The sequence below is a fragment of the Sander lucioperca genome, chromosome 13 (assembly GCF_008315115.2).
Source record: "Sander lucioperca isolate FBNREF2018 chromosome 13, SLUC_FBN_1.2, whole genome shotgun sequence".
Classification (NCBI taxonomy): domain Eukaryota; kingdom Metazoa; phylum Chordata; class Actinopteri; order Perciformes; family Percidae; genus Sander; species Sander lucioperca.
The window spans coordinates 25085617-25098116 of record NC_050185.1 but is presented as its reverse complement, the minus strand read 5'-3'; the positions used below and the strand labels follow the sequence as shown (position 1 = coordinate 25098116).

General features: G+C 43.8%; 3 protein-coding genes across 9 annotated transcripts in view; 1 reads left to right on the top strand and 2 right to left on the bottom strand.

The window, feature by feature from the left end:
* The window catches only part of LOC116062752 (nuclear cap-binding protein subunit 3-like), an 18292-nt gene extending 12786 nt beyond the window's left edge, over positions 1-5506 (bottom strand). Inside the window, 5 exon segments of the mRNA XM_035990804.1 lie at positions 1578-1703; positions 2748-2873; positions 3073-3178; positions 3281-3346; positions 5199-5506. Of these exon segments, the coding sequence (XP_035846697.1) occupies positions 1578-1703; positions 2748-2873; positions 3073-3178; positions 3281-3346; positions 5199-5375 (601 nt within the window). The 5' untranslated portion in view covers positions 5376-5506.
* LOC116062750 (complement C1q-like protein 4) overlaps positions 1-12500 on the bottom strand; it is a 222943-nt gene that overhangs the window by 25938 nt on the left and 184505 nt on the right. The gene's annotated exons all lie outside the window — the stretch shown is intronic.
* Positions 1-12500, top strand: part of LOC116055009 (E3 ubiquitin/ISG15 ligase TRIM25-like) — a 247759-nt gene that overhangs the window by 61312 nt on the left and 173947 nt on the right. The window lies entirely within an intron of this gene.

The window sequence follows — 12500 nt, the reverse complement described above, 5'->3', positions numbered from 1 at the left end:
GATGTATGGGTACAGGGCATGGATGTATGGGTACAGGGCATGGATGTATGGGTACAGGGCATGGATGTATGGGTACAGGGCATGGATGTATGGGTACAGGGCATGGATGTATGGGTACAGGGCATGGATGTATGGGTACAGAGCATGGATGTATGGATAAAGGGTATGATGTATGGGTACAGGGCATGGATGTATGGGTACAGGGCATGGATGTATGGGTACAGGGCATGGATGTATGGGTACAGAGCATGGATGTATGGATAAAGGGTATGATGTATGGGTACAGGGCATGGATGTATGGGTACAGGGCATGGATGTATGGGTACAGGGCATGGATGTATGGATAAAGGGTATGATGTATGGGTACAGGGCCAGCTGCAGCAGGACAGAGAACACTACAGGAAGGCTTTCACCAGCGACCCGATAGCTGCTGGTTAGTAAATACGCAGGAACACCAAAAGCGGGAGGAAGCGTGGGTTAATATGTGGATTATTATGGGATGTCTACACAACTGTGAGACTCGATTGACTTCAAAAAGTTCACCACTTTACTCAAACCGAAGTTGAAAACACCTGTTGATGTATGTCTTCTTTAGTCTGTTGGATATTTAGGTTTTTTTCCTGGAACACGTCACTTACATTTTGCACCTACTGCGTCTTGTGTTGACTGTTGACATATTTATGACCATATGTAGGCTACATGTTATGTACTGGTGTTATTGTTGAATACATGTGAATACATATTTCTAAAATTGTATGATGTTTTTGTTGAGTTATTATTACACAATACTTTTTCTGATCTTTTTGAATCCCCCGACAATTAACCCATATATTACAAAAAAAGACTAAAACTAATAAACTAAACTAGCAAACCCGCTATAAAAACTAATTAAAACTAAACTGAATCTGAAAACAAGAAGTCAAAACAAAATAAAAACTAATGAAAAATGCAAAACTATAATAACCTTGGTGTGCGCATGTGCGTTTGTGTGTGAATGTGTGTGTGTCTGTGTGTGTGTGTGTGTGTGTGTCTGTCTGGGTGTGTGTGTGTGTGTCTGTGTGACAGTGTGTGTTTCTGTGTGACAGTGTGTGTGTCCGTGTGTGTATCTGGGTGCGTGTGTGTGTGTGTATGTGTGTGTGTCTGTCTGTGTGTGTGTGTGTGTCTGTCTGGCTGTGTGTGTCTGGCTGTGTGTGTGTGTGTGTGTGTGTCTCTGTCTGTCTGTCTGTCTGTCTGTGTGTGTGTGTCTGGCTGTGTGTGTGTGTGTGTGTGTGTGTCTGGCTGTGTGTGTGTGTGTGTGTGTGTGTGTGTGTGTGTGTGTGTCTGGCTGTGTGTGTGTGTGTGTGTGTGTGTCTGGCTGTGTGTGTGTGTGTGTGTGTGTGTCTGGCTGTGTGTGTGTGTGTGTGTGTCTGTCTGTCTGTCTGTCTGTCTGTGTGTGTCTGGCTGTGTGTGTGTGTGTGTGTGTGTGTGTGTGTGTGTGTGTGTGTGTGTGTGTGTGTGTGTGTGTGTGTGTGTGTGTGTGTGTGTGTGTGTGTGTGTGTGTGTGTGTGTTCGGAGCCCATCTCTGAACACAGACTGACCCTTGCTCTGTTCGCCCGACTGCTTGGTGCTCGCCGTCTCCGTGGTAACCGCCTCCGGGTCAGGCATCCGGCTGCTGTTGACGAGGGCTCGGATGGACGTGTCGTCATCGAGCCAAACCACGTTACCTAGGAAACGAATCAGGCGGTCACTTCTACTGCGTGTTAGCAGTACTGGGCAGTAAAGGCTGTGAGTACTAGGCAGTAAAGGCTGTGAGTACTGGGCAGTAAAGGCTGTGAGTACTAGGCAGTAAAGGCTGTGAGTACTAGGCAGTAAAGGCTGAGAGTACTGGGCAGTAATGTGAGTACTGGGCAGTAAAGGCTGAGAGTACTGGGCAGTAAAGGCTGAGAGTACTGGGCAGTAAAGGCTGAGAGTACTAGGCAGTAAAGGCTGCGAGTACTAGGCAGTAAAGGCTGCGAGTACTGGGCAGTAAAGGCTGTGAGTACTAGGCAGTAAAGGCTGTGAGTACTGTGCAGTAAAGGCTGTGAGTACTGTGCAGTAAAGGCTGTGAGTACTGTGCAGTAAAGGCTGTGAGTACTAGGCAGTAAAGGCTGTGAGTACTGGGCAGTAAAGGCTGTGAGTACTGGACAGTAAAGGCTGTGAGTACTGGACAGTAAAGGCTGCGAGTACTAGGCAGTAAAGGCTGTGAGTACTAGGCAGTAAAGGCTGTGAGTACTAGGCAGTAAAGGCTGTGAGTACTGGACAGTAAAGGCTGTGAGTACTGGACAGTAAAGGCTGTGAGTACTGGACAGTAAAGGCTGTGAGTACTAGGCAGTAAAGGCTGTGAGTACTAGGCAGTAAAGGCTGTGAGTACTGGACAGTAAAGGCTGTGAGTACTGGACAGTAAAGGCTGTGAGTACTGGACAGTAAAGGCTGTGAGTACTAGGCAGTAAAGGCTGTGAGTACTTGGCAGTAAAGGCTGTGAGTACTAGGCAGTAAAGGCTGTGAGTACTTGGCAGTAAAGGCTGTGAGTACTAGGCAGTAAAGGCTGTGAGTACGGCAGTAAAGGCTGTGAGTACTGGACAGTAAAGGCTGTGAGTACTAGGCAGTAAAGGCTGTGAGTACTAGGCAGTAAAGGCTGTGAGTACTAGGCAGTAAAGGCTGTGAGTACTAGGCAGTAAAGGCTGTGAGTACTAGGCAGTAAAGGCTGTGAGTACTGGCGTCCCACTCACAGGACGTGTCGTCGATCCACTCGATGTGGGCGGGGGGGTACTCTCTGAAGTATCCAAAGATGTCCTGGGTGCTCATGTCGTCCACGCCCGTCACGTAGACCGCCTCCAAACGCAGGCTGGAGATAGCTGGCCACCACAGAAGAAGAAGGCATGATGTACGGTCACACACACACACACACACACACACACACACACACACACACACACACACACACACACAGTAGAGACACAGTAGAGACACACACACGCAGTCCAGACACACACACGAGAGAGAGACAAACGTGTGTGTGTGTGTCTCTGTGTGTGTGTGTGTGTCTCCCCTCACCTTTCTTCATGGTGTCTTTATCCAGAAAAACGTTCCTGTGTTCAACGTTCTCCTCAGGACGGATATGGAAACGTCTCGCTCGCTTCTCTTTTCTCTCAATGGCCTCCTGACGATGAACACACACACACACACACACACACACTCAACATACAAGAAGAAGGAAACAAACTTGTCCTATGGCTTTCCCCCAACCTGTGTGTGAGCATACCTTTGAGTTGACGTCGATCCCCGTGATGAAGGCTCCGGCCTTGTTCTCATATCTCCGGCTCGTATCCTGAAAAATAAAATCCAACAGCACACACACCGTCAGCACACACACCGTCAGCACACACACCGTCAGCAGCTGACAGCCTCACTCATCAGCCTCCCTTCTTCAACCACAGACTGACTGACATCACTGTCAAAGTCAAGGCAACAATACTGACAACGTTTATTTAAAAATCCACACACAGTCGAGACACACGCACGCACACACACACACAATGTCGACATACAGTCCACACACACACACACACACACACAAAATGTCGACATACAGCCCACACACACGACATACAGTCCACACACAGTCGAGACACACATACAAAGTTGACACACACACACACACACACACACACACGTCGACATACAGTCCACACACACACACAAAGTCGACATACAGTCCACACACACACAAAGTCCACACACACAAAGTCCACACACACACACACACACACACACGTCGACATACAGTCCACACACACACACACACACACACGTCGACATACAGTCCACACACACACACAATGTCGACATACAGTCCACGCACACACACACAATGTCGACATACAGTCCACACACACAAAGTCGACATACACACACACAATGTCGACATACAGTCTACACACACAAAGTCGACATACACACACAATGTCGACATACAGTCTACACACACACGACATACAGTCCACACACACAGTCGAGACACACACACACAATGTCGACATACAGTCTACACACACATACACACACACAGTCGAGACACACACACAATGTCGACATACAGTCCACACACACATACACACACACACACACACACACACAGTCGAGACAAACACACACACAGTCGAGACACACACTTGAGAGAGAGAGAGAGACAAAAGCACACACACACACACACACACACACACACGAAAGGGAGAGACAAACACACACGTTTTTGAGAGCTTTAAGACCTTTAAGTTTGCCATAAAACCTCTACAGCACCAGAGACCCTGAAGCTCTCTAACTGGTTTTTCCCACAGTCTGTTAACGTTACGCCAAACTCCTATTCAAATGGAGACCTGCAATGAAACCTTTCAACTTCTACAGCCTGTAACATTATTGGTTTGTTATGAATACTGGAAGATAGAGGAACTAGCTAGCTACCTCTAAAAGTGAAAAAAAAACTCTAAAATTGGGGATTTAAAAAGGGCCGAATTGATAAGTGATTCTGCGTGTATCAGAAACGTCAAACTTTTTAAAATTATTTCTAAAAACCTGCGTTCTTTTGGGCTTTTAAAACATTTAATTTCCAATTCTCTGACTGGAGTATGGTGTTACGGTCACTCCATACAAACACGGTAACGTTAGCTAGCTAGCTAGCTACACGCAGAGGCTGCCAGCAACAAGTGAATTAAAATTGGGGATTTAAAAAGGCCGGATTGATAAGTGATTCTGCGTGTATCCGAATCGTCAAACGTTTTTAATTATTTCTAAAAAAATTGCGTTATTTTGGGCTTTTAAACCATTTAATTTCCAGTTGTCTGACTGGAGTTTGGTGTTTACGCTCACTCCATACAAACACGGTAACGTTAGCTAGCTAGCTACACGGAGAGGGAACCAGCAACAAGTGACTTAAATAATAAACAAGTATAAACGGCTGCTAAACAAAGATGTTTAAAATTTAAACTAGATCGAGTAAAGAGCAGTTAACCGTTGTTAACCGTTAGCCCGTAACGTAACGGTCACGGTGCTAACAGCTAGTTCCCGGAGAGAGCGAGAAGGAGCCGGGAGTCGAAGTTAGCACACCCCGACACATCGCGTGGTCCCGCAGGCCACAAGATACGCAAGCCCCCGGTCTGACAAGGCCTCGCCCGGACACGTACCGGTAGCAGCTCCTTCAGGGAACGGTTAACAGAAATGTCCTCCGTCTCCAGCTCTCCCTCCTCCACTTCCATCGGTTCGGCTTCGCGGACATCTCTGTCCGAGTCGGAGTCCGATTCCGAGCGGTCCGAGCCGCTGTCTGATTTCACCGAGACCCGTAAGCTACGCACTGCCGCCATGGCGCTAGCTGCGATCAACGGCTGTGTGCTGATACTGCTGCGGTTGAGGTTGTTTTCTTAACCCGGCAATGGTTCTCTGTCCTCCCGCTTCTTCTCTGTTGGTGTTGAGGCGGGGGCAGACGCTACGCCGGGGGGCAACAGCGCCACCTAGTGGTGCACGTTAAACTGGACCAGGTCCCGTGTCTCTGGACTGACAGCAGCCTCCAACTGAGCTTGAAGACGTAGATGTGACGTGAGCAACCTGTCTGAAAGTTGGAAGTCTTCTGCTAGCTGTGCCAAGAGAAATCTCAATCATTCTCAATCTAGCAGAGACGGAGAGCGTAGGTATATGTAAGGAGATAACATAGACACAGGCTAATTATTGATCACTAAAATGATAGTTAACATTAGTAATTAAACTTAAACAGCTAATGGAAGTCCAAACTGCCTGAGAGCTTCTCCTGTACTATACGGTAATTCCTCTACTATGAGACAGTAAGTCTCGTGGTTATGACCCAATCGTTAGCCTATTTTTATAAAAACGTCTGCTACGGAGCCATAACGTGAGGTACAAGGTAATGGAGCCTTTTATACATTGTCGTGTTTCTTTAGAAATAAACAACGGACAAATAAAGTCTTTAAACTCTTCAGATGTAAAGTTATTCTCTGTCAAAGTGACGTCAAAATGAATGGCAGTCAATGGGATGCTAACGGGAGGCTTGGTAGCATTAAAATGGCGCCATAGGAGCTACGCGGTCCGAGGAGAAGCTAACCCCCTTGGTTCCTATCGTGTAATTCCCACATTTTATGTATTATCTTGTTAGTGTGCAATTTAATTTAATTTCCTGTAATATAATGTACTGTCATTTACTTTATGTAGGCTATGTTATTTTTTATTTTTTTACATTTTATGTATTGTATCTTGTTTGTGTAAAAAATGACATTTAATTGATTTTGAGTCCGTTTTTCTTCATAAATCAGAGAATGAAGGTAGTCACACATGCAGTAGTGATGGCGAACTGAAGCTTTCTGAACCAGTGAAGCTTTCAATCCAATTGTATTGAAAAAAGCTTCAGAGCTCTGAGGACATCTGGTGGTAAAAGTTAAGGATAGCATTGTGTCACAAACTGTTTCACAGATATTATCCATGAATGTCTTTGAGTCAAAGATGAAGACATTTTTAGTATGAATTCATGGATAAATAAATAATGACATAAATAACTAAGCCTATTTGGGACTTTGCATAAGTAAAAATGTAATTGCCTTCTCCACAAAAAAATAAACAAAGTTAGGATTTTGGTTGTGTTTGTAAACAAATATATCAATTTGGGAGGGAAATGAATGAAGAACACATTGCACACACATTTCTGTGATTATATTGAGTACGTAGCCTAGAGCAACTTTCTACTCGCTATAAACTCTCTTTTATAAACGTTCTACTCGCTATAAACTTTCTACTTGCTATAAACTTTCTACTCGCTATAAACTCTTTTATAAACGTTCTACTCGCTATAAACTTTCTACTCGCTATAAACTTTCTACTCGCTATAAACTTTCTACTCGCTATAAACTCTCTTTTATAAACGTTCTACTCGCTATAAACTCTCTTTTATAAACGTTCTACTCGCTATAAACGTTCTACTTGCTATAAACTTTCTACTCGCTATAAACTCTTAGAAATGTTCTACTCGCTATAAACTCTCTTTTATAAACGTTCTACTCGCTATAAACGTTCTACTTGCTATAAACTTTCTACTCGCTATAAACTCTTTTATAAACGTTCTACTTGCTATAAACTTTCTACTCGCTATAAACTTTCTACTCGCTATAAACTCTCTTTTATAAACGTTCTACTCGCTATAAACGTTCTACTTGCTATAAACTTTCTACTCGCTATAAACTCTTTTATAAACGTTCTACTTGCTATAAACTTTCTACTCGCTATAAACTTTCTACTCGCTATAAACTCTCTTTTATAAACGTTCTACTCGCTATAAACGTTCTACTTGCTATAAACTTTCTACTCGCTATAAACTCTTTATAAACGTTCTACTTGCTATAAACTTTCTACTCGCTATAAACTTTCTACTCGCTATAAACTCTCTTTTATAAACGTTCTACTCGCTATAAACGTTCTACTTGCTATAAACTTTCTACTCGCTATAAACTCTTTTATAAACGTTCTACTCGCTATAAACTCTCTTTTATAAACGTTCTACTCGCTATAAACGTTCTACTTGCTATAAACTTTCTACTCGCTATAAACTCTTTTATAAACGTTCTACTCGCTATAAACTCTCTTTTATAAACGTTCTACTCGCTATAAACGTTCTACTTGCTATAAACTTTCTACTCGCTATAAACTCTTTTATAAACGTTCTACTTGCTATAAACTTTCTACTCGCTATAAACTTTCTACTCGCTATAAACTCTCTTTTATAAACGTTCTACTCGCTATAAACGTTCTACTTGCTATAAACTTTCTACTCGCTATAAACTCTTTTATAAACGTTCTACTTGCTATAAACTTTCTACTCGCTATAAACTTTCTACTCGCTATAAACTCTCTTTTATAAACGTTCTACTCGCTATAAACGTTCTACTTGCTATAAACTTTCTACTCGCTATAAACTCTTTTATAAACGTTCTACTTGCTATAAACTTTCTACTCGCTATAAACTTTCTACTCGCTATAAACTCTCTTTTATAAACGTTCTACTCGCTATAAACGTTCTACTTGCTATAAACTTTCTACTCGCTATAAACTCTTTATAAACGTTCTACTCGCTATAAACTCTCTTTTATAAACGTTCTACTCGCTATAAACGTTCTACTTGCTATAAACTTTCTACTCGCTATAAACTCTTTTATAAACGTTCTACTCGCTATAAACTCTCTTTTATAAACGTTCTACTCGCTATAAACGTTCTACTTGCTATAAACTTTCTACTCGCTATAAACTCTTTTATAAACGTTCTACTTGCTATAAACTTTCTACTCGCTATAAACTCTTTTATAAACGTTCTACTTGCTATAAACGTTCTACTCGCTATAAACTTACTTGCAATAAACTCTCTACTGGCTATAATAATTGCTATAATAATCTCTCTATTAACTAACCTTCCTGACTCTGTTGACTCTTCTACTGCAACAACCCACAAAGCGCACCCAGTGAACCACTTTGAATTCAACTTCGAAGCAGTCACGTGGGTGTGTGTGAAATGAAGGTTCGGACGTCACTGGTCACGTGATTATCACAAAACCAATCAACCTCCGATACAAAGCTTCATTCCAAATAGGTTCATTTCTTTGATACATGCCTCGAAGCAGAGGGTTCACGGGTAACATCACTAACATGCAGGACAAAGCTGGTCATCACGGTTTACTTCATGTTTGTTGAGTTGGACTAACTCAAACTCTTTGTTTATATGAAATATGTTTTGTTTTTACCTTGAAATCTTCTGTTTTTCATGTTCACACACACACACACACAGACACACACACACACACACACACACACAGAGACACACACACACACACAGACACACACAGAGACACACACACACACACACATAAGAGTGCGTTTCACTACCTTTGTGGGGACCGGGACCCGTCATTGACATAATGCATTCCCTAGCCCCTTACCCTAACCTTAACCATCACCACTAAATGCCTAACCTTAACCCTTATCCTCACCCTAACCATAACCTAATTCTAACCCTAATCCTAAAACCAAGTCTTAACCCTCAAACAGACCTTTAACCTTGTGGGGTCCAGCATTTTGGCCCCACAAAGCTGTCGGGACCCCACAAGTATACTGGACTCCCGGTTTTTGGACCCCACAAATATAGTTAAACAAGAACACACAGACACACAGACACACACACACACACACACACACACACAAACATACACAGAGACACACTCTCACACACAGACACACACTCACACACACGCACACAGACACACTCACACACAGAGACACACTCTTACACTCACACATTGAGACAGAGACACACACACCCACACAGACACACACATACACACACACAGAGACAATCACAGACACACACACACACACACACAGACAACTGCGCACACACACACACACACACGCGCGTACACACACACACACACACACACACACACACACACAGAGACACGACAAAAGAAGAAACAAACACAGTGTGTGGTCCTGCAGAAACTTTATAACTTCAGATCTTCACGATGCACAACGTTGAACACAGACACACAGCGACATCTTTGTTTTTGAATGCTACATCTTCCCTCTCATCGTCGCCCTTTCAAAATAAAGTAGTACTCTTATTTTGCAACAACAACAACAAAAAAACATTAAAAAAAAGAAATGTACACCTGAAATCAGAGCGAGAAGAGAAGGAACAGATTTTGTGCTTTCAGTGCAACAGAAGAGAGTCCAGTCAGTGAGAGACCGTAGAGATTTCATATTCATGTTTAGGACATCCACAGAGGGACATCCACAGAGGGACATCCACAGAGGGAGCTCCACGGAGGAACATCCACACAGGGACGTCCACAGAGGGAGCTCCACGGAGGAACATCCACACAGGGACGTCCACAGAGGGAGCTCCACGGAGGAACATCCACAGAGGGACATCCACAGAGGGAGCTCCACGGAGGAACATCCACAGAGGGACGTCCACAGAGGAACATCCACACAGGGACGTCCACAGAGGGACATCCACAGAGCTTTAAGTCATTTTAGTGCAAAATATTCTTCAGTTTATGCATCAAACGGCAGTGAAGCTTCTTATTTTTGCAGGTTTGTTCAGTCCGACCTGTTGGTCACGTTAACGTCACAATCTCCAGTCCAGTTTATATGTCAGCGGTGGAAGTATTCAGATTACTGCAGTACAAGTACTAATACCACACTGTAAAAATACTCATGTTACAAGTTAAAGTCCTGCAGTGGAAATGTAACTTCAGTTAAAGTCTGTTAGTATCATCAGGAGAATGTAGTTAAAGTATGTGTGTCTGTGTCTGTATGTGTGTTTGTGTGTGTGTGTGTCTGTATGTGTGTGTGTGTGTGTGTGTGTGTGTGGCTATGTGTGCGTCTGTCTGTGTATGTGTGTGTCTGTGTGTGTATATCTCTGTGTGTGTGTGTGTGTGTGTGTGTGTGTATGTGTGTCTGTCTGTGTGTGTGTGGACTTGTAGCTGTTATATTGTTGGCTAGTTTACTTTTATAAACTACATGTGTTTAGTGAGAAGTAATCTTAATGTGTAAAGTAACTAGTAACTAAAGTAACTAGTAACTAAAGCTGTAACAGATGAATGTAGTGGAGTAAAAAGTAGAATATTTCTCTCTGAAATGTAGTGGAGTAGAAGTACAAAGTGGCATGAAAAGAAAAGACTACAAGTAAAGTACAAGTACCTCAACATTTGGTACTGAAGTACAGTACTGGAGTACATGTACTTAGTTACTTTCCACCGCTGACAATCTTCACATGAAAGCTGTTGTGATGGCAGCACACACTATCGATTGAACATTTAAAATCGGAGGCTGATGGGTGTAAACGAACAGACGCCATTTTTTAAGATACAAAGAAATGAGCCCTATGTTCCTACAGCCCTGTGTTCCCACAGCAGTATGTTCCCACAGCACTATGTTCCCACAGCCCTATGTTCCTACAGCCCTGTGTTCCTACAGCCCTATGTTCCCACAGCACTATGTTCCCACAGCCCTGTGTTCCCACAGCCCTGTGTTTCCACAGCACTATGTTCCCACAGCCCTGTGTTCCCACAGTCCTATGTTCCCACATCTCATTGGTCCCACAGCCCACATGTTCCCACATTTCTAATTTTTTTCTTCAAAATTAGGCCCTATGTTCGCCTAACCCCTAACCCACCCTAACCCTAACCCTTGAAGGGAAATGTAGGAACACTAGACCTAATTTTGAAAATGTCCTAGAAATGTGGGACCATAGGCCTGTGGGAACATAGGGCTGTGGGAACATAGGGCTGTGGGAACAGGGCTGTGGGACCATTGGGCTGTGGGAACATAGGGCTGTGGGAACAGGGCTGTGGGAAGCATAGGGCTGTGGGAACATAGGGCTGTGGGAACATAGGGCTGTGGGAACATAGGGCTGTGGGAACATAGGGATGTGGGACTATTGGGCTGTGGGACCATTGGGCTGTGGGAACATTGGGCTGTGGGAACATAGGGATGTGGGACTATTGGGCTGTGGGAACATAGGGCTGTAGGACCATTGGGCTGTGGGAACATAGGGCTGTGGGACCATTGGGCTGTGGGAACATTGGGCTGTGGGAACATAGGGCTGTGGGACCATTGGGCTGTGGGAACATTGGGTTGTGGGACTATTAGCCTGTGGGAACATAGGGCTGTGGGAACATAGGGCTGTGGGAACATAGGGCTGTGGGAACATTGGGCTGTGGGAACATTGGGCTGACCCCTTTTGTTCTGCATACGTTACGACGGGGAACTGAAGCCGTTATGTCTGCGTTATCTCTTCAAAGCCACCAGACTCCTTTGATAAAACACGCTGGGAGTCGCTGCTCTACCGCTGCCTCCAATCATCTTCTCTCAAACCTGGCCAAGTAGTTACAAGAGCTCTCAGAAATGTGTGTGTACTGCAACCTGTTCTCACTCCCAACTCTTAAAACCATAGAACAAAGCGAGACTACCCCACCCACCATCTTTCCCTAAACCTAACTGTCCTGTTCTTGTGCCGCATATCAGTTAAACGTACGTCCTGACCCAGAGAGTCGAAATATGACGCTAAAGGAGACTTTTTGCGGAAGTAACAGAGCTTTCTGACGCGCTGGGAGCGAGAATAATTTCCCTCTGAGATGTACCGTAGAAGTGGAGAGTGGCATGAGAAAAAAAACTACCAAACATTTGAACTAAGTTACATATCACCGCTGGGAAAACCAAAAACCTGCCTCTTATGTTTGCGTCCCGAGGTCTACGTCAAACATTAACGATGTGTGTGGTAGCGCCCAACCCTAGGGCGTCTCTCAACACTGAGGTGAACACACACTTCAGGCTGTGATGTGTGTGTTCACCTGATATACACACACTCAAAAACAGAAGTACCGTAAGTACCTAAAAGGGTATAAATGTTGTAGCAGGAGAGGTACCTTTTAGTC